The sequence below is a fragment of the Boleophthalmus pectinirostris genome, unplaced genomic scaffold (assembly GCF_026225935.1).
Source record: "Boleophthalmus pectinirostris isolate CB_2022bp ecotype Guang Dong unplaced genomic scaffold, ASM2622593v1 HiC_scaffold_22, whole genome shotgun sequence".
NCBI lineage: Eukaryota > Metazoa > Chordata > Actinopteri > Gobiiformes > Gobiidae > Boleophthalmus > Boleophthalmus pectinirostris.
Window position 1 is genome coordinate 13,429,410 of NW_026571190.1, and position 23,090 is coordinate 13,452,499.

At 38.6% G+C, this 23,090-nt stretch overlaps 2 protein-coding genes across 2 annotated transcripts; both read right to left on the reverse strand.

Annotated features, from left to right (window-relative positions):
- Nucleotides 1–6: 6 nt before the first annotated feature.
- arhgap19 (Rho GTPase activating protein 19) lies at nt 7–9,983 on the reverse strand. Its single transcript, XM_020920171.2, is given in 13 exon segments — nt 7–3,199; nt 3,721–3,808; nt 3,886–3,999; nt 4,367–4,465; nt 5,074–5,277; nt 5,601–5,666; nt 5,739–5,825; nt 6,384–6,610; nt 7,681–7,818; nt 7,821–7,889; nt 8,036–8,116; nt 8,593–8,852; nt 9,920–9,983. Coding segments are annotated over 12 exon segments (1,452 nt in total). The 5' UTR covers nt 9,964–9,983; the 3' UTR covers nt 7–3,199; nt 3,721–3,745.
- Nucleotides 9,984–13,063: 3,080 nt separating this feature from the next.
- LOC110155970 (metal transporter CNNM1-like) lies at nt 13,064–21,217 on the reverse strand. Its single transcript, XM_055158777.1, is given in 12 exon segments — nt 13,064–13,143; nt 13,801–13,908; nt 14,253–14,334; nt 14,336–14,358; nt 14,443–14,559; nt 14,662–14,818; nt 15,283–15,428; nt 15,772–15,862; nt 16,792–16,961; nt 17,363–17,503; nt 17,775–17,918; nt 19,858–21,217. Coding segments are annotated over 12 exon segments (2,619 nt in total).
- Between the last annotated feature and the right edge of the window lie 1,873 nt (nt 21,218–23,090).

Consider the following 23,090-nt stretch of genomic DNA (forward strand, 5'->3'; position numbering starts at 1 on the left):
TATACAGGTTAAGATATTTAACTATATACTACAACTTTTCTCTAATAACTGCTAAAAAAAATAGATACAGCCCATTTTAATATGTGAAGAAAACTAAACAAAAATGCTTACATACAAGTATAAATAAACAGACAGACGCAATGAGAAACTCGCTTTAATCCAAAGCGGACTGTTCTCTTAAGTGTCATTATTATCAACAAATACAAAAATAAACTAAACTTTGTAACAGTCCCTTCAGTTTGAGGAAATGTGTAAAATAAGTATTAACTGTTTAAAACACCTAAAAATATTAAGAAATGTGGTGTAACATATGACTAAGAATCATTTAAATCTTGTATCATGCTACAAATGAATCTGACCCACTTACATACAGTAGACAGTAGTTCAGGTAATTAAAATAAACATTTAAGAGAAAAATTTGTTCATAAACTCATTTAAAAAAAAGACACTGGTACAATAAAATGTTTTCCCATCAAAATGATTCAAAACCTAGGGATGGGCGATGTAGCAATTTTTTTTTTTTTATCACATTCATGTAGTTCGTAGCTCTTTCCACGGAGGGATATTAAAGCCATCTTCTGAGAGTTTAGGCTTTACTGTGATTGTTAATCCACCCGTCGCTGACAATCGAAGGAGGGGAAAAATAGATTTTTTTTTTTATTGCCATATCGCCCAGTCCCATCAGAAACCTTTCCTAAAGTAAAACGCCTCACATATACAATTCACAGAACCCTCATGTCAACGTCCACTGCACCATCAAACCCTCAAAGTATTTCATACACAGAAACTGATACAAAAACTGTTGAAGTTCTGCACTTTAAAAAAAAAAAAAAAACTAACTGAAAATCCCAAAGTCTAAAAATGCATTCAACATTTTCATCATATATAAAAAGCCCCAAACCTGCAATTTTTATGTCTACAGACTTGATATTGTATTATTTAAAGATTAAATTATGTGACTTAAATAACTCTGGTTGGCCAACTGCAAACTTTGGCCAGTTCTCTGGAAAAATCAGATTATAACCAGACAACAATCGTACTGACTACTGTAAAATGTATATTTTTGTACCTTTGAAATGTGCAAATTAAGACTTAAATGTAAAAACTTCAACAAGGACTACACAAATGATCTCTTAGACTAAGACTGCAAACATGCAAAAATGTCTTCTGCAAACAATGTTATTTTAGAATTAAAACTGCTGTCCCTGCAGCAAACCTATTGTCAACTGTATGTGATTTCTGTTTTTGTTTAGAAGTTAAAGGTCCTATATTATACAAAATTGACTCTTGTGACCTTTAAATCATGTTATAATGTTGTTATCTCATCAAAAACATCCCTAGAGTTGTGTTTTGATTCATTCATACATTTGAGTCATCCTATATTGTTAGTCGGTTTTCATCTCTAAAGCTTAAAATGCTCTGTTCCACCTTGTGATGATAAGTGGTAGTTATGACTACTTTTTGTCTTAAAAAAAAAATACTATTACAACTACTAGACAACAACAACTAGAATCAATCAAACTCAGTCAATCATTACAGGCAATTCCAGGGCTGAAATCACGCAAATGATTCTAGAAGAAAGGTGTATGGAGTTTAAAAACCACAAAAGCACTTCCTGTACCACATGACATCACAATGTGGAACAGAGTGTTTTTGGTTTGAGAGAAGAACTACAGGGTTTGTATTTAAACATGTGGGAATGAAACAAAATCCAACTCCAGGTATGTTTGTGATGAGGAAACATTATAACATAGATCAGAAAATAGCAGAATATGGGCCCCTTTAACATTAGTTGGCGTACAAAATCCTGATTTGTAAACAATCGCAAATGCAAATTGTAATACTTAAAGTTTCTATTACAAATAAGCCAAGGTCACTAAGTGAAAAATCAACACTATTCAAGTTTTTATAGCTGACATAGTCATCATTATAGACAGTGTTATATATATAAAAAAGTTGTCCCTTAAATATTGACACTGTTTTTTAAGACCATCATTTCCAACAAACCTAGACATAAAACAACCTTCTACCAACTTTCTGTAACCAACGACTCACAGCTTCTTAAAATCACCCAAAAATCCACAAACTCAAGTAATAATTCACATTTAACGTAGATATGGTCAAACATGTACTGACCAAATTCAGTCCCAGTAACAAAATTAAAACAAAATTAAAACCGCAAGCGGCAATGGCCAGCCCTGACCCACTGCCACCCAGAGCAGGGGCAGAGACTTTTTTTTGGAGGCAGCAATATTATGCCTGCTTTTCATTTCATCATTTTGTACCATACCAGTGTTACAAAAACATTATAAAATTCATATTAAAAGAGGCTTATTCTGTACATGTATAAATACTCCAGACTACAGACTCAGCAAGATAGTGGTTACTTATTTACAGCAGCAACACAACACACACAAGTTTAAAAGCATTTATGAAACAAAGAAACCAAACGAAATGTCAAGACTCTAAATGAAAAATGTGTGTATTAATACATTTGTGATATTAGATTGGACCATATTGTGTATCACCAGTTAAATTAATTCATAAATGTATTTTATATATTTTTTGTGTTTTTCTGAAAGATGGTTTTGGTATTAGTTTGTATAATACGACATTACTTTATTTTTTTATATAGCAAATTTACAAAGCACATAACTTTACTGTGCCTAATTTTGGTTTAAAGGTAGATTATGTACGCTTTCTGGTGGAGGGTTTGCCACGTCAGCATGGAGATGTTATTGCTTTTCCTGGAATGTTTCACAGTATGGTATAAAAATAAATAATAAAAAAATCTATCTCCATGGAGGTGGCGTAACCAAACCAAGTGCTCACAGTAAGAATCCATGTTTTTCGAGTTTTTTTTTTTTCCTTTTGAATCAGCAGATTTAAAAAAAAAAAAAAATGTTTTATAGCATACTGTGGAACATTTCAGGCATTATACTTTCAGAGTTCCTTAAATGTCTAAAGGTTAGGATTTAAGATACATTTCTAGTAGCATTAATAGCTATACCAACAGTCTCAAAATGTCAAATAGGTTCTTGAGTCATGGTTTGGTTTCTCAGTTCCAAACAGTTAGTCACAGCTAAAACTCACTAAAAATAAAAAGAAAAGATTAAGAAAAAAAGAGAGAGTGACAAGTGCGGGCTCATAGTGAGACATCCTGAGGAGAGAAACAGGAGTGGGGCATCAGCGGAGAAGGCTGAAAACAGAAGAACACAGGCAGTCAACTTTTTTTCTGAGGATCACGTTTCATAAACAACAACATACCAATATTTTTGGGTAGATTTATTCTGCTGGACAGTGAGCAGAGAAAAAGGGGGAAGAGACATTCAACTTTATTTTGTTATTTATACTGCTTAACTACTCTGCATCATCGCAAGCTTTACTGAGTTTTTGTATGATAAATTAATGTCCAAGCATATACATTACATCCGTTATCAATTATTAAAGAGTGAAATACCAGGATTCAAGAGCCAGTACCCAATGTTTGTCCATGTAGCATAAGTCTTCTGTCTTGTGTTTTTATTTTTATGAACCAGAAAGCACTGTTAGCATGCTAGTTGTGGTTAGAAACACCCTTATAAACTCATTACTGTAAATAACTGGATGCTCAGACTGCATTAAAAAAGTGAGAATTACGTTTTTAATTAAGAAAATTTTTTTTTAAAATAGCATAATTTATTACATTACAGGGTAGAGTAGATACTAGATGCAACTTACCCTTGAAGTCTTGACAACTTTTTCCTTAAAGTCTGGGTTTTACGATTAGCCCTGCCTTTCCAATAAGATGACCATTTGGACTGTTCACCTGTGGATACAATACATTAAGATACAATCAAGTAACACCGATATTAATGAAAGTATGATGGTTCCATGGTTACTCACAGTCTGCAGTAAAACATTTTCTTTTCCTGTTTTTCTCCCTGTTCTCATAGCTACCTCTGGAGAAATATGCCGAAGTCTTCTCTCTGCAGTCAGCTGGTCACCACGATTTTTACGCTAAAAATGTGATATATTAAATGTCTGCTTTCAAAATTATTAGGATCTGCAAAAACTACTATATGCCCACAACTCCTAGTAAACCACATGCTCATAAATGAAAAGGCAGATTAAACTGTCACTCCCAAAACTGATTTTACTCCATGGCCTCTCCTTTCTCCTGTGGCCCATATAAATCCTTATAAAGGACCACAGCCCTAGCATTCTGATTCATTGAGTACATTCACACTTGTACACTAAACAGAGTGGATTGGAACTAAACTACTAACCCCAGAACTGAACCAGAACTAGACCATGTTTAAAGAGGGACTAAACCAGGATCAAATCGTGACCAAACAACTATTTTTCCCAGCACATGCTGAAGTACCTTGATGAGTCCACCAAAGGAGCGTGATCGTGGATGTTTTTTGGGACCTGCAGAGACCTGAAGACAATCAGAGGTCGGGGTTCCAGTCTGTTTCACCAACTATAAACACAAACATATAGGCCTAGGTCATATAGGTCATGACTAGGGACTAGCTTTTTCAGCTCCGATACAAATTCTCATTCTATGTCTTTAAGTAGCTGCAGATACCCGATATCAACCGATACCAGTACAGAGGTTGACAATATTGATTTCTTTTAGACATAAATAAAATAAGACAAAACTTAGAGATACACCAATCCATCTTTTTCTGTTCAGTAAATAAAAGTTAAATCTGGGCCAACTACGACTGAATTGAGGAAGCTGACGTCTGTGCATCTGTAGGCATGATAACACCTAGGTGTAAAAGCAGGATTATCCCAAGAAACCCCTTTATAGATGAACTATTTTACTACAAACAATAAGCATTAAGCAAAAGAAAGAAGTACACAATAATAATTGGGACCAAAATATTACATGTAAACTAGCCTGAGAAGACATTGAACTGGCCAGTGCTAGTTTGTTTGTGCTTGTGGATAGGCCCAATATTAGTGACATTAATCATAACCAGGTCACAACATCTGCATTCAAATTCTGAGCTGCCCTCCAGCTCAATTTAAACTATAAAAACTGTATAATGACATCAAATGACCTTCAATCTGTCAACCGACCTGGCGGACGAGTTTCTTCTTCTTAGCGGAGTCGGGCATGTTGTTATTGACGTGTCTGAAAAGTTCTTTGAGGGCGTCCTCCGTGTACTGGGAGGCAGGGGAGGGGCAGTGGTCCTGAACTAAAGCACCAGTTGCAGTCCTCTTTTGGGGCACAGCTCTCCTCTGCACCGGGGAGGCGTTCAGGGACATAAGCTCCAGGTCATCCTGAAACAACAAGGACAGGTCAAGAAGGACTGTTCAATTGTGTAATTATTGTTCTGATCAGTTACAAAAAAGTTAAAACATTTATTTTTTGGGGGTTGAGGGTCCACTTCATGCTTGTTTCAATGAGCAACAACTACTCTCAAGGCCAAGTGACAGGTCAGATCTGTGGAGAGCCAAACCCGTTCACAGTAATAATGCATGTTTTCCAAGATATATTTGAGTGATAACCCCTCACCCATCATTAAGTCTTTCAAGCAATCAAATCAGGATTCTATTAAAATTTGTTGAATTGCAAAGCTGTAATAAAGGCCCCTTAAGTTTACCTTGCTCTGTAGAACATTGGTCCCACTGAAGTATTGCTTGGCAAAATCTCTGAGGTAACCAGGAGCCTAAAGCATCAGAGGGAGGTATTTTAAAAAGGATAACAACATTTTTTTTTTTTTTAAACACAGATTCCTGACCCTGAAGAGCTTCTGTGAGTGTTTGATGAGGAAGGCCATGCTGGTGTTCAGTTTCTTCAGGTTGTCCTTCAGATCGTTGGCATTCATCTACAAGACAAATAAAACATAAAATGCAACAATAACAAATTTTACAGGTATTTTCTACATTTTTAATGATAACTTAAGTAATATTTAAGAGGTGTACGGCAATATACAACACTGTGAACAAGCCATCATCCAGTGGGGGTGTACCACAGGACTGGTAAAACACAAAATCTGAAACAGGTCCAGGCCAAGTCCAACATTATAGTTTCTTTTAAACACCATAATGGCCCTTTTCAGTGATTTCTGAATAGTGGAGCAGGGGCAGCTTAAACAAAGATTTGAAGATTTTCTCTTGAATGTCACTTGATGCTCAAACAAAGACACTTTTTCCACCCACGCCTCCTACTGCTCAGCCTGTGCTATATTCTAAGTGACAGGTGGATTTAACCATTTATTTTACCAATATAAAAAAAATCTAAAATGGTGATCTGACTTGTAGAAAATTTGTTGGGTTGTATGTATGTATGTATGTATGTATGTATGTATGTATGTATGTATGTATGTATGTATGTATGTATGTATGTATGTATGTATGTTTGTATATTGCCCACTCCTACTCACATTTTTTGGCCAGAGCACATGTGGGGCGAACATCAGGGCCAAGTTGAAGGTGGACATCTTGTTTTTGTCCTGGAGTTTGGCCGTGTGGTACAGCAGGTCCAGCAGTAACTTCAGGAGTGAGCGGTTTGTGGGTGGCAGCAGCAGGAACAGAAGCTGCAGGGACTCGATCTGACGCTCTTTATTCGGCACAGCCGTCTTGTTCCCGTGTTCGTCAAGTAGGGTTATGTCTGAAGAAAGAAAGGAAGGACAAAGTGCAATCAAATATAATGTGTGCTGTCAGAAGCAGGTATTCCAGCTCCCTTTAACTAGTGATGACTGGGAAAATGTGGCTGCATCCTGATTTGTGCTTTGTTCAGTCCTGACCCTTAAACTGGCATTATATTTGTGTACTCAAATAAATAATAATAATGCATTCGTCTATGAGGCTTTTTCCAGACACTCAGTTGCTTTACACTTTCCTGCATTATTCATTCTCTCCACACTGTGTGGTAGTAAGATAATACTGTAGCCACAGCTGCCCTGGGGTAGACTGATGGAAGTGATGCTGGCAATCTGCGTGTGCCATCATCTCTCCAACCATCTCAAATTACTCAATCAGCAAATCCATACTAGGTAATGTGGGTGAAGTGTCTTGCCAGAGGACACAATGACAACATGCACTAAAATAACTGCTGGCAATTGGTTTTCCTGGATGTCTTCCATCCATGCAATAACAAGGCCCAGCCATGAAAGACAAGAAAAAAAAAAAGACATCAAATAAGTCAAGACTTTATAAGCTAAATAAGCCTAGTGTATGAAGGACGTTTTCCTGGATATAAGTCTTGTACTGCTCCCCTCTTACTACACTCATCAGTATTTATGTTTTGCATGTTCTAATCTAAGTGACAATAAAAGATTTACCTTCTACCACAGACCTGGGCATTGTACAGCTCCCGGGCCACATATCGCCCTTTGGCTGACTCTGACTGGCCCATTTAAGCTAATTTGGAATTACTAAAAAATAAACATATTTTTATCATTTTACCTCATGCATAGACTAAAGCTGCATTGCTTTTATATTAGAGGTGTTTTTTAAATTACATTTTTTGTAAGGCAGCCTAACTTTTTCATTGCTTATTCAAAACATAAACTCTTAGTCTTACCAGCTTGTCAAAACAATGCTATTTGATGCTTTTTATATAGAAATACAATTAATATTATGCAGAATTGAGTTAAGCATTTTGGCCCAGCCCTCCACAATATTTTCTGTTTCTGATCCCATGGAAAAAATAATAAACACCCCTGGTCTATCATGTACCTGCAATCTTGAGGTGAGCATGGAAGTGTCTGTGTGTGAGCAAGGGTTCAGGCAGCTCTCCCAGGAGACTCTTGAGCAGAGAGGCCACGTCGTTTGGATGGAAGTCTCCTGAGCTCCAATCCACCTCCGCCCCAGACTGAGCAGCTCCCGGAGGGTCTGCTGCCGCACACTGTTCCCCGGGACACGGAAGAGACCCTCCACATGCAGGTCTAAGGCAAACAGACAAAAGATCTATGTAATACATACACTCATAACAGCTGGATCGTCTACCAGCACTTTTGATGTGTAAGGCAACAAATTTTACAGATACTCAGATAAATTATTCACGTTTGTAATTAAAAGTGCCTGCACTTACTCTTGCTGAGGTATTCCATGAGCTGGTAGATCTGAGCGATGCAAGTTTCATTCAACTGAGTCCCAAAGAGAACGCCTTTATCTGCAAAGAAGGGAATTATGGCTTCATGCATTTCATGCATACATACATAACTTTCTGGAGGAGGCAAGGCACCTGCATGACCACATGAAAGTTAAACATTTTCCATCGAGATAGATCAGTTTGATGCCATACTGTGGAGGATTATAGCCAGCCAAGTAACAACATTTCCATGGAAACAAGCAGGAGGCCCTAATGCAGGCCAAATAAGAGTATTTTTGCAGAGGTCTGTGGAGATGCAAGCTCGCTCAGGGTAAGGATGCATGTTTTTCTAAATTAAACATGAAAGAACATGCTTTTATTTTAGTCTATGTTTAGTTACGTACTGTAGCATCTTTCCATGATCCAAGACATGTCTGTGTACGTTGTTTGTATGTTTGATCCAAGGCATGTTTAAATTTGCACTGTGAACTGAATCCTGATTTGAAAACATACATATAATTGTACAACCAAATAAACAGCCTCAATTTCCTTCTCACCTTTGCGTTTGAGGAAGTTGAAGGATCTGAAGAAGCCTGTGTTGGAGCCTGTTGGGGTCTTGGGGCTGTCCTCTCCGAGCAGCTGAGAGAACTCTGTCCCGGGCAAATCTATGAGGCGTGTCACATTACTCAGGACCACCTCCACAAACACATCTGGACTCTCGTGACGAAGCTTCTCCACAAAGAAGTCTGGGTTAAAGACGAGGGGAGTGAGAGGAGCCGAGTCTGCAGGAGGCATCCTTGCTGTGGTCTCGGCAACTCTGGAGAGACAGAGGTAAGAATACAATGAATACTCAAAAATGTCTTACAGCTCAATACAATTGTGGAAACAAGCACTAAAAACTTCTTGAAATGGAACAGAAAACTTAAATAATTCAATCATTTGTTAACCTATTAAGAAAAGTATTTTACCCAATTCACCCACTTACAAATCACTTTGTAGAAACACTATAAAGTCAAATTTGAATTAAGACTGAGAGTCATTTAACTGTCAGTAATATGGTTGGGCCTTTTCAGTCAAGGAGGTCCAAAGCCAATCCTCTGTCAGTAGAAGCATGTGGTCTGGAGTTCAGACACTGAAGGAAGAAATTTGACTTTTTTTTTTTTTTTTTTTATTGCAGTTATTCAAATTCTGTATTGTTCATGTTCAGAAAAATAGTAATGAATGCATTTAATGTTTCATTGTTAAAAAAAAAAAAAAAAAAATGTATTGTGGTCAGTTCATACAAGGGAAAAAATATGTACATTTTGTCACATCACCCAGCTCTAGTTCGTAGATAAACTCACCAGACCATAGCTGCACGGTATAATTATGCTATTATTAATATAAAGAGACTGCTTTTATTTGACATTTTGACTGGCAGTAATATTGCCATGTTGTTTCACTGATAAACCGAGTACTGATAAATACTGGTATACATAAATAAATGGGATATGTTTTATTAGTAGAAAGGGGGCGAGAGAAGAGGTTGCAGACTTGGTAACAGTTTAGCAGCATTACAGTGTTTCCCAAAGCACTCTTGCACACTGACAACACTGCAAAGAACTTTCGCAGCACACTCTAGGCTTCACTTCATTGTACACGTTTTATCAACACTGTTAAAAGAATCATGTATATGCCTGACCAGTGATTATTGACCATCAAATGTTTTTGATGGTCAATAATCTGCATCAATGGCTAGTAAGTTAACGAGGCAGTACGCATGCATGAACTGTTTTCACAATTGTTTTATTTTGTATTAATATCGAACGTCGAATTTTCGCAATGAAAGCTAATTTATTACTGTAAAATCTGCTGTAGTTTCGCTAAATAACGTGTAAATCTTACCTTTTATTTAGCGTGTTTTCGTTGTCATCTTTCCCAGCTGCCATGTTCGGTTTGAATGCTTCGCTGTTGTGCCACAGGCCCCGCCCACCTAATACTCCCATTGGCTGTTTTTCCAAGAAAGGCGGGCACTTCTGCAATTCCCGCACTGTAATTGGTTGATTTGAATCCAGTAGCTTTATATAAATCAGTATAAAGAAGGTCTGTGTTTTTGGCTGTTTCTCAAATGCGAGTACCTTGCCATGCCTTCTGCAAAGTCAGTTCTTTCCAGTCCAAGGCAAGGCAAACAGACGGCTAATGGAACCAAGAAAGTCAGGATGCAGAGAGCATGAGGAGCAGCGCCCAGGCACAAAACATACATTGAGTGAACTGAAAATAATGGCCTGGATCTGTATTGCACTGAACTATTCTATGTTTAACCTAAATAATTATTGGAATGATTATAAGTCAAACAATGAATTAAATTAAATATTGCGAGGGGCTGGTCACATTCTGAGAGGGGAGCAATACATGTGCATTTCCAGATTGATAGTAGAATTTCTGCAGCTAAATGGACAGCAGCTAATCAAGCTGAATATGAATTAATATGTTAATGTTAATGTTTTTCTATAAAATTGTTTTGTTAGACTATTTGATTTTGTTTCATAATTCAACCATTTTCTCATAACTCAATTCAAAAACTGTGTATTGTCAATTAGCATTAGTCTGTGAATTAGGCTGAGAGAGTCTAAGCAGAAACGATTAAATGCTTTTTGCTAAACACTGTGAATGGCTAGATATGGGACACACAGTGAAGAAAAAAGGCATGCCAGAGTCAGTGATAAGCTTAAGGTCCTCATTGTTTTGGCGTCTCCTCTTTTTCTGTCTTTATGAAGGACTCTTGTGTAATGGAGGCTCTGAGGAAAGTAGATAAAGCTTTCAAGGAGTGTCACAACTGTCTAACTCATACTGATTTTAAGACATCCAGTAATAAAATATATCAAAAACCAAGTAAGACTTACACAGCTGTACATTGTTGTGTGAAAGTGAAATGAATTGGATTCACTCCCTCCAGATAACATGCAAGGCACAGGGAGAATATATTTATTTAAACTTCAGTATATAAAATTATTTGATGACCGTCTGTACATTTCTTACATTCATGGTCATTCCTTTACATTCAAGCTTAAAAGGTGGAAGAGGAAGGATGCATATTTTACAGTTTTGCCCACAAACAGCCAGGGTGTTTTCAATTCAGTCATATACCAGAAGAAGTCAGTTCAGTTTGAAAGACTCATTCACCCATGCTTAAGAAAAACCTCATGTTTTTCATTGCTTGATTGTTATGCCTAATTATATACTTTCTGTGGAACACTCCATACATTTTACAATAAATAACTATTATAAATTTGACTATTTCAGCTTTTTACTTCATCTTTCCAGTGGCTGTACCAGATTTTTTCCTGTGTAATTGAGCATGCTCAGAATGCAAGAGGTAAGTGAGGAATAACTTTGGACCACTGCAAAGCATTTAAAATAAATAGCGTCTGTTTTACGAGGTGGTATTTGTTCTTAAAAGTCCTATATTATGCAAAATTAACTCACAGTAATTCACAGTAATTATTATTTGTTTGTTTACATCTCCAAAGTTCAAAATGCTCTGTTCCACTCTGTGATGTCATGTAGTGGTAGTTTCATGTTAACATCCACCTTTTACCTTTTTTTAAGTAGAGATTGCCAATTCCAGGGCTGTCAATATCCAAATGATTCCGGTGAAGGTGTACGGAGTTTAAAAACACAGTGAAGCACTTCCTGTATTACCACATGACATGACAAGGTGGAACAGCGTGTTTTCTATTTGAGAGAAGAACTCAGCCTAAATATGCAGGGTTTGTGTGTTAAACATGTGTGAATGAAACAAAACACAACTCCAGATATGTTTGTGGCGAGAAAGTGCATTAAAATAATAACATAGATCAGAAAATAGCATAATATGGGCCTTTTAATGTTATGCCTAATCGTAACCCTTAACCCTGTTAAAATAATTAGATTTAAAATTAAGTATTTGATTTGTATTAAATACTGCTGAGGAGTGAACAAAAATGATAGGCTAATTAGGTATTTTTGCAGTGTGCTAAAATGTTCTTGTTGATGTTTTGGGCATAAACATATTGTATAATTAATTACTATACTTTAAAAAAAAAATTGAAATGCTGCAGTGGTCGTTTGTTTTTCATTAATCAAATTATTTTGCAGCCTTTTGACCATGTTTTTGCCTAATTCTATTATTAACTATGTTAAATGTACTATAATTTTGCAATTAATTTTCTTATATTAATTACTACACAAAGTATAACCCACCTCTAATACCACTTCCCCTTCTTAACATAAGTGACATGTAGGAGTTTTTGCAGTTCAAATCAAAATCCAACTTAATTTAAAGGTGCACGTCGTAACTTTTCTCATGGGGTCTGCAAAGCATTTCAAAACCTGTACTTACAGTGTGTGGCCTCATCTCTCTTTTGATCTGTAACTTGGTGATTTCACCTATTTCACCTATTTCTCCCATGGAAATAGATACCTTTAATGCCATACTGTGAAATATTGCAGAGCATAAATCTCCATGTACAAACAGGTGGTGGATCCTCCACCAGAAAAGGTCTTTCTTATTTTCTTGGTTAAGTGCTGGGTCTGTCCCACAGTAACAGTTCTTGTTAAGTCCCAGTTTAGACCTGGTTCACTTCTTATTTAGGCACATATTTAGTCCTTTTATTTGTTCGTCATTCTTGTTTCATTCCTGTTTTAGTCCCAGTTTGTTCTGATTTAGCCATGCATAGTTATTGCACCGAAAGCCAAATATTTTTCAGGTGCATTTGGCTCATTTAGAGATTAGAAAATAAATAGGAAAACATGTTTTTAAGTTCTGCAAATATGTTAGACTATCCATTGTCATTTTGTAGCAATTATTACTTAAATGATTTGTGACATTGCATCTAAAAAGACATGTTTTCTTACTCTCTAAATAATGCCAAATATGCTGCCATAAAGTTAGACCACCATTGGATTTGCACTGTCCTGGTTAAAGTGTCTCTCAGTGTAGTTCAGATAAAACTCTGAAAGTGCATGTGTGCCTGTCTTCTCAAACAGCTGCAGTTTCTATGGGGAAAGTCAAGTCTCGACTAGAGGCTGCTCTGAGATGTCCTCTGGAGTCCTCTCTCCTTCGCGAGACCTTTTCCTCTTTTTGTGACCTGAACAAAACAAAATGGCAGATTTATATTTTAAAAATATTTATAAAACTCGGAAGAGAAAAGTAATGTATTTTTGCAAGTTATTTCATGCAATATGCCATGGAAAAGAAACCTGAATGTGTAGACCTATATATTCTTTGAGGAAACATGTGAACATTTGAACAGGGTTATAAGCTCATATAGTTGTAAGAATTGTCACTAATATAAATAATCAGGTTCAACATTTGTGGATTTCAGGTTTTTGTTGATATGAAAATTGACTCTTACCCTGGTCAAGAAATAACCCTTAAATGGGAAAATCCCATTACACCCTTTTATAAATAAACCATTGGCTATAGTTAAAATGAAACAAAACAAAAAACAAGGAAAGTACTGATCTTAATTATTTAAATTCTCTACAGCTCAAATGATATTATACTGTTAAACAATATGAAAATGTTATTAACATGATTTAACAATAAGCTGATATAGTGATCATCATGACAGACCTAATTAAGATAAATACTGCTCATGTTCTGATCTCATTCTCTTAAAGTGAATGAGCCAGTGGTGCCAGTGTACTTGAATGTGTCCTGACTTGGGGCTGTTGTATTGGCCTGTTGGGTTTGAGAGGTTGCAGTCTGAATGTGAATGAGAAGTGGATAAAGCAGCACTGACTCAGTTTGAGCAGGAGTTTCTTCCCCAGAGTATCCTCAGACCCGCTCATAGAGAGACCACTGCTGCTGAGGAACGGAGACGTGTCAGAGTCCAGGCCGGAAACCAGGTCTAGACCGAGAGCAGAGACAGAATTAGACCAGGACTCAACCAGAACTGAACCAGAAAGAAACCATGTCTGAATCAGAAGTGAACCAGGATTGAACCAATACTGAGCTAGAGCTAAAATGGAAGTGAGAAAACCAGGGATAAACAACCGGGCTCATGCCAGGCTCATGAATTGAGTGCTGCACATTATCAATTTGGAATGGCTGCTACTGAAAGCAATTGGGAAAAGGCTTTAGAACAAATATTTGAATCTGACTGGTCGAAGCGTTGCAACATCAGAACAAGATGAAAAATCAAATTATAGCTAAATCAAACAGAGAGAAAAGAGGAGTAGGTTAAATTTGTACCAGGGTTAGTGTCTGTCTCTGTGCGGTCCTCTCGGATGTACGGGATATCATCCATCCTCAAAAATACAGAATCACTGGGACTTCCTCTGGCCGTCTGACTTACTGCCTGAAAATAATAATATGCATAATAATGTACATATTAACTCATACAATAATGGTTTAAGGATATATCAAAGGACTTTTAACTTACGAACAATGCGGTTCTTCTCGTTAAGCAGAGAGGTGCAGTGTGTGGAAGTGGCCTGTACTGAGCGCGTGCGAGCGGAGCTTGGGCGCCCTGGTTCCCGTGGTGGCGGCATGAGAGCAGAGCTTTGCTGCGAAAGGGCATGGTCTGGGGGGAGGAGTCTGGTCATGTGATCAGATGGGGTGTGGTCAGGTGGCAGCAGTCTAGCCATATGACTGGGAGGAGCGTGGTCTGGTGGGAGGAGCCTGTTCATCTGATCTGTGGGCGGGGCATCTGGAGTCAGGCCGGTCCCATCTGTGGGGCGTCCTTCTGGGTCTGGACTTTGGGGGGAACTATCCATCCGAGAAGCAGTTACCGCATCCTGATAGTGACTGCGGCTGATCTGAGCACAGGTCAGAGTAGAGGTAAAATTTAATATAAAATATAATTTGGATAGAAAATAAAAATCTGTCCTTTTGCCCCAAAAAACGTCAGTGGAGCTCATCAGCCATGCTGCTCTAGCTTAATGTGACCCATCCTTCGAAGCTGCTAGGAGAATCTCATGAGCTGTAAGATTCTACTTGATGGGGAAAGCACATGTGGCTCAAGAACACATGGGGAGAACATGCAAAAGAGTTTAACTAGAAACACTAGGGACCCTCTTACTGTGAGGTGCGAGTGCTAGCCACTCAGTCTTCTTGTCAGAAGTAATGTCAGTGTTTTTTTGTTTTTTTTTTGCCTTTGGATGCTGAAAACCATTTACAATTACTTTAATTCATATAGCTGAAAACGTATGTTATTTTGACCACATTGTAATTTAGTGTGATATAGAGAACAGAGATCATTTGAGATGAAGTCAGGACTGACCTTGATGATCTGGAGATGTGTGAGTTGTCTGACGGAGTAGTCAGGTAAGTACAGGTTTGACCCTCCGTTCAGCTGTCCCATACTGCCCCCATAAAGCATGGAGTCAGACCGGTCCAATCCACTGCTACGTGAGGGGGATCTGTGGACTGTACCATCACCACACTCGGTCAGTGCAAAGGACAGGGAAATACACCTGCAGCTAGGGATGTCAAGAATATTCAATTCAATTGATAACTGGGATTCTTTAAGTTACAACATAATCATATAAATTAAATTAAATATATAATTGGGACTATTTTAGAAGTAAAAAGATCTTTCACTCTCATAACTCTCCTAACAGTAAATTTTGACATTGCTACCTGCAGCTGTTATCATCACCTTCATTTATCTGTTAACCTGAGCAATATTAAAATGTAAAACTTAAAGCAGAAATGTACAATGTTGTGTCTGTGGATATGTTTTTTTTTTGTCTTTAAAGTTAAGACTTACCTGTTGGCATTATTGCAGGAACACCAAAATACGAGAAGGCACCGTTTTCAAACTTTAAGGCCTCTTTTCCAAATTCCACCTCAACACGACCCTGAAACAAATTAGGTAAGAATACTGACACAGATATCCATAATTGTAAATATAAAAGTTAAACTACTGCAAAAATTTACTCAAGTCAAATGGTATGAATATTTAGATCTCTACAAGAAATGACACAAATTGCAAAAATTGACTTTTATGAGCTTTTAAATATGTGATTATGTAATAGTTTCCCCCCATCAAACTTCTCCCCTTATGCTAATATAATGGCATATGGGGCATACTGTAATATGTACAGTATGTGACCTTGTATGTAAAACTGTATAATGTATTTACTTTTTTTTTCAGTCGTAGCACACTTTTTGAATCTTGGTTTGATCATTTGGTTTAAACATGTATCTGAACAGGGGCACAGGTGCTCACATCATTTGGAACATTTCTCATCAGTTCACACAGTTCTTAGGCTCTTTCTCAGAATTCTCAAATTCTACAATTTGTGGGCATCAATAATCTAGCACCAAAAGATTACACACATGAGTCAAACAGGGAGAAGGGTCTCAGCTGAGAACAGACTGTGTAAAAATAGAGAATACATACATCTCACATTACAGTACAAAAGTAGTGTTGATGTATTTGCTATTCCAAAATCTTTCAATTTTCTTTAGCATAAATATATTTATACTACAGACTCTACTTTGCAGTTGTTAATGTGTACATTTCTTTTCCAGTCCAAATTTTATATGTGTAAATTCTGAACCCGAGTCTCAGACTGCACTAAACCAATGATTCTTTGTAGTCCCTGAGAGCAGGACTAAAACTTCTGAGCTGCTTTGTCAAATGAATGAAAGAGCACAGAAAAACACCTCATGAGGGTTTAACATTTTGACGTTTAAACTTGCTTTTGGGAGATGATTGATCAGTTTTGAATGAAAAACTGCAATTTGCTGAGGTAAGAATTTCGTCTAGGAAAAGTAAAATTACCTGCAGAACAAGGATGAAGTAGTCCACAGGTTTATTTCTCTGGAACAAAAAATGCTGAGGAGCTCTTTTGTTTTTCTCATCAAATTTCAGTTCCTGGAGCACACTGGGGTGTTTGATTAGAAGCAGTAGGATCTTCTCTGAGATGTGAGACGATTTGAACGGCTCCACCTCTGACAGAAAAAAAAAAGTTGTCATGGAAAGAAGTTCTTTGATCAGCTGATCAATGCTGATACTAATACTACAAAACTGATGAATATTTTATTGTGTCATGGAATATTATTCTTACAGTATGTGACATTGGGCACAGTATTTATGTTGTGTTTTTTTGGTTTCCCCATTTCCCCCCCACCCCTGCGCTGAAACAACCAACATAATAATATAAACAAATATAATGGAAAGGAGTAGATCTAGTGAGCACTGGGGCCGCTCCACACAGCACAGTGACATGTTAAAAACTTATCTTGGATGAAGAGGTTTATTTAGACAATAGATGAGTTGTGACTAGATATAAATAAATAAATAAATATAAATATCAAATATAACTTTTTCTTTATTGTGCAGGGTGCAGTACCTGTGGAGAGGAAGCGGTGCGTGGCCAGGAGCAGCTGAGGAGAGATCTTCACCTTCATCTCATTTTCATTCAGTTTGAAAATGGAAAAATCCTGCTGCTTTCTCTCATGGTGTGAGACACGGCGCTTTGTGCGATTGTCCGCTGAAAACACAGACAAGTTTGTATTTGTATTTTTGTGTCTTGCGTATCTGCATAATGACAGTCCTCAGTGGCCTCCCATTCAAGTATTAACCAGACCCAATCCTGCTTAACTTCAAGAATCAGACTGGGCAGAGACTGGGCAATGACAAAAGGGTTTGGCCACACTGATATATTAGCAGTTAAAAGACAGATTCTACATTACAATTCTGACAGGCCTCCAGCTCATATTGGGCTTGTAAGAATTACGTGAAAATAACTGATGTGTACGTACTGTAGAGGTCTGTCTCGTCCAGAATCTCAGACTTGATGATTTCTTCAATGACATCCTCCAGAGTCACAATCCCCATCACTTCGTAGAATGGATCTCCTTCTCCTTCATTATTCACGCGCTGCACTATGGCCAAGTGGGACTTCCCTAAAACAAAACACACAATGCATTCATTAGTCGGCTACTAGGGCTGCACAATTTTGGGGAAAAAAAAAAATTGTGCGATTTTGCTGACAAGCATTGCAATTGCAATTAAATTTGTGATGTGTTAAAAAGTAAAATTCTGTTCAGAGTGAAATTTTGTAAACAACTCCAGCAGCATTAACAAGATATCCTAATGACAATAATCCTAGATGAACAATGGTCCTACCTATTGATAACATGAACTAAAGTAAATTCAGAAACTAGACCCACTGATTTCTTGAATTACAAGAATGCATTTTAACAATATTAAATGTTTCAGTATTAAATATTATTGGCCTTTAGATTGTTGTGACATTATTTAAAATCCAGAAATATAGATGTGGCAACACTTCAGTTTTATAGACTTGCAAATGCAGTGTTGCAGAGCAATTACAGTACAGCTTCACCAAAAGATCAGTCTACTATTATGCTAAATTTGCTAAATAAAAAAAAAAAAAGAAATTCGTCACCAAATTGAGCACCAAAACTATCTCTAGCTCGAATCTTTAAGTATTTCTATATCATTAGAGGAATAATCCACACGTATGGGTAAAGTGGGATTATTGAGATTCCGAATGCTCAAGGCACATTTTCAAATGCACTATTTTAAGGTAAAACACAGATTAAAACATGGGGCCAGATTATAATCCCAGATTATCCCTGAGTGTTTGGAGCACATCTGTTACACTGCACTTCCAATGTGGTGGAAATGACATAAGACAGGACAAAATCACTGGAGGCTTATAACTCATAGCAAACTCATATTTACTGAAGAACCAGTATTTCCCAGTATCCTAGTAGCCTATAACTGGTTTAAAAAATGATTTATATTTATATACGAATAATCAGAGAGATTGAAAGTATTGATATTGTGAACCTACAAACAATTCAAATTAAATGTTAAATTAAAGCTCCACCACTGAACTTGAACTGACTAAAATTCATTGCACTGAAAAATCTAGAAAAACGCGTCCAAAGCCTACAAAACTAACTCTTGTTTGGCCTGGAGGACAGCCTCCCCCTGCTTGTTTCCATGGAAAGGTTCTTTTGGCTATAATACTCCACAGTATGGCATAAAACATTTCTATCTTGTGGAAACTCATGGAAACTGTGGTTTTAATTTAGTATTTCCATGGAATCAGGCAGGTAATGTGCCACCTCCAGAAAGTTACACAGTGTTGTCTATATCAAATGTTTTGAATTGTCAGAAACCATTTGAAATAAGTAGGCCTAAAATGCACACCATACTGCAGATAGTGTTTGAAACAGGATAGCAATGTCATGGTTTCAGTAATCCCAAATAAAAAATAAACTTCTACTTTTTTTTTTTTTTACGTTTAAATCTTGCAGGATTAGGTTTAGGCCTTATTTCACTCCATTGCTTTTGAAAATATTTTATAATTGATTATAATCCAGTGTTCAAACCCAGTTTAAAGACAACGTGGACATCTGGCAGACTGGAAGATGTGTTCTTACTTCTTAAACCCAGATAAAGTCTCAATAGAAAGAGCTGACAGAGCAGGAGAGCTGTGATTGGCCAAAGAGGTCACGCCCACTGCAGCATCCATCTGTTTACATCCTCCTGAGTGAATGAAACCAAAACACTGCACTGCACTGACAGAGCCCTTGTAAAAGAACTGCTATAAGAATTTATATTATTACTAGAGTCAAACAGGACTTCACTCATAAATAAATGTTCAAAATCAATCAAACTAGAAATTTAAGTTTAAGTTTACTTTTCTGTGTTTGCAGCAGATACTGAAGTCCCTGTTTCTCAACCAGAGGTTATCTCTTTGAGCACAAGGCATTTGAAAAGTAAAATGCTTTGTGTCAGATGAAGTCATGACGAACCTGCTCCAAAAACAGCTCAAAAACCCAAACTATCTGACCTCTGACCTCTTACCTTTCTTGAACTCTTCCAACATGGCGTCCAGTTTGGTGTCGTTGAAGACGCAGTGCAGTGGGTGCTTATAGAACTGTGTGATGGTTTTGAGCGGAGTGCAGTCGTCCGGGTCCACGAAGGCCAGGTCTTTGACGAACAGGATGTCCACGATGTTGGAGCGCGTGTTTTCGTACACGGGGATGCGCGTGTACCCGCTCTGCATGATCTCGGACATGGTCCCAAAGTCCAGGAGCACGTCCGCGCTCAGCATGAAGCAGTCCTGCAGCGGCGTCAGGACATCCTCCACGGTCTTCGTGCGCAACTCCAGTGCGCCCTGGATGATGTTCAGTTCCTCCTTCACAAGATCGTGGTACGGGTCCGTCACGCGCAGCATCTCCAAGAGCTTCTCCCGCGTGTAGAAGTTTGAGATCTCCTGATTTAGCACGAGGTCCAGCAGTTTGCTGATGGGGTACGAGACTGGGAACGACAGCACCATGAGCAGGCGTGTGACCCAGATGGTTTTGGAGGCGATCGCGAGGCCATGGCGCGAGGCCACGGACTGTGGCAAGATTTCTCCTACAAAGAAGATGGCAAAAGCACAGAGCAGCGTGGACATCCAGGTCATGCCCAGAATCTGGCACGTGCACACGGCCAAAGCTGCGTTGATAACGGCGTTACCAAGCAATAACGTGCATAGCACGTAGTTACCGTGGCGACGCACAGACTCAATCTGCCGCGCATAGTTCTGCTCTGAGCTCGTGCCGCTGTTCTGCAGCACCTGCAGCTCCACTGGGTCCAACGCGAGGAGGCTCAAGTTCAGGCCACTAAAAAGTGCCGACAGCGCGAGCAATAGCGCGCTCACGAGCAACTGCAGCCACAATCCGGGGGTCGCCGAGCGCTCCCGGACTGCCACCCAGAAGTCCCGTGTGCGATAGTGCTCCCAGCGCGCCCCGTCAAAGGCGCACGTGGAGTAGTACTTGATGTGCTCACCACGGCGCAGCTCTTTGGCCCACAGCTCCACGAGCACAGAGTTGTGGCTGGATGCTGAGCGGAACGAGCCCAGGACCTCGATGTCGGATGTTCTCGCCGCGCGGTCAACGCACAGGTTCCGCTTTGGATGCGCCTGACGCTCTCGCCCCGGGGCCGGTTCCTCCACAAAAGCGATCCAGGGCGCGGCGCTGCGGTTCCGCGCGGCAGCTCCGGGCGGTGGCAGAGAGAAGTACACCCGCAGCAAGAAGCGACTGCCCTCCGCCGACACAAGCACGCCGTCCTCCACCGACAGATCTGCTCCTGTGGCCTCCGGTCTGAAGCCCAGCAGAGCGCGCGCCACGGGCAGCAGGCAGCACGCGGACAAGAAGAGCAGCAGTGCACGGGGCTCCATGATGCTCCTCCAGGGTCACGTGCCTCCGGTCCCGTCCATGTCTCAGACTGTCTTTGAAGCTGGTCCTGCGCACGGGGGATGGTCCTCCGCTGATGTCACCTTCTAAAAATAGATGCAGGTTTGGCGCGAGCTGCTGCAGCAAAGCCAGGCTGTCCCCGGACTCGGGATGAGATCTCTCTCTATCTCTCTCTATCTCTCTCTATCTCTCTCTACCTCTCTTTACATCCCTCTACCTCTCTCTGTATGTAGAGGTCGTACAGCGCCCTCTGCCGCACAAATAAATTCATCACAACATAAATGAAATAATCCAGTGTGAGTTAGGCCTACCACAATAATTACGTATATCGACTTATCGTTCAAAAGGCCTACATGTTAGATATTACACATGTACAATATTTTTGGGGTCTGTTTTTATTGTTTCTTTGCACTACTAGGAAAGTTAAATGATAATATTCTACAGGTTCAAGTGGTAAGTGATTGTTTAAAAAAAAAAGTGTAATTTCAAACATGAACCAATGCAATGTAAATCATGCAGACATACACTTGCAATTTATGGTTATTTTTATTTTATTTTATTTAGGGGTGTCAAATTATCGCGTTAATTGCGATGAATTAATTACAGTCATATTTAGCGCGTTATCTTTTTTAATCGCGTTAATCTCATTTTTAATCTCTAACTTTAGTGTTTCTGTATGTGAGTTTCTTTATTATAAAACCTGTTTTTATGTGTTGTTGGGACAACAACCACACACACACACACAAAACACATTTATACATTTTTTTATTTCGGTAATTCCACTCATTGCCGGAAAGCCACACAAAACGCGCGCAGTAAGAGCGATGTAAACTTCATGTTAACGTTGGCGGTATCAGTCGCACAATGGACGAGGTCGAAGAGCCAGTAGAACAGAGGCAGCAGTGCACAGGTAAAAACGCACTCGTGTCTTGGAAATTATTCTCCCGACGTGAAATATAAAAGAAAATAACAAATATAATATCGCCTGAAAACAACCTGCATAGGCTCATGATGTCTGCACTACTGTCCTATAGTGACCTGCCACATGAGGGGACACGCACACAAACACACACAAACAAACACACACCTTCATCATCGTCATTAACCTGAGAACGTGCGGACCACGTTTCCTTCCGTAGTTACTGCGCGGACATCGCTGTCCTCCCGTGAGCTGCGTGTGGATCGTGTTTTCTCGCGTACGCGGCGTAAACCGCGCTTCCTCCTGTGCGCCTCTAAACCAGAACTAACACCAAGACTAAAACCAGGTCTAAACCAGGGCTAAACCAGGACTAACACCAGGACTAAACCAGGTCTAAACCAGGACTAAAACCAGTGATCTCATATATATTTCTCTATCAATAATATTTTTAATATGGTTAAGGAAAGACTGGACTTCTTATTGTCTTTAAGTAGACAAAAGTTATTATGTTCAGATTTCCTCGTCTTTGCTACTTTACAACAGTTTCTTATTCATGGAGACTTGGGCTCAACAGCCAATTTGAAGAGATTTGTTAAACAATAAATGACTTTATAAAGTCACTTTTTTAAATCTATATCAGTCTTTTGATCTGCCACAATAATGTAATAATGAATTTAAATGAAAATACCTCAAATTGAAGGCTTTTCTCAGCAATTTTTAGGTGAGATTAAAATGAGATTAATTAGATTAATTAATTACAGATCATAATTAATTAATCTCTCAATTTTTTTAATCGCATGACAGCACTAATTTTATTTGTTTATTTTGACAACATAAGATTTAAGCCTTAAACTGTTGAATTAATAACTTATATGACTCATTACAGATGCAAACTAAGTACTAAAGTGTTTCATTTGGCTATTTATGTATTGCCGACC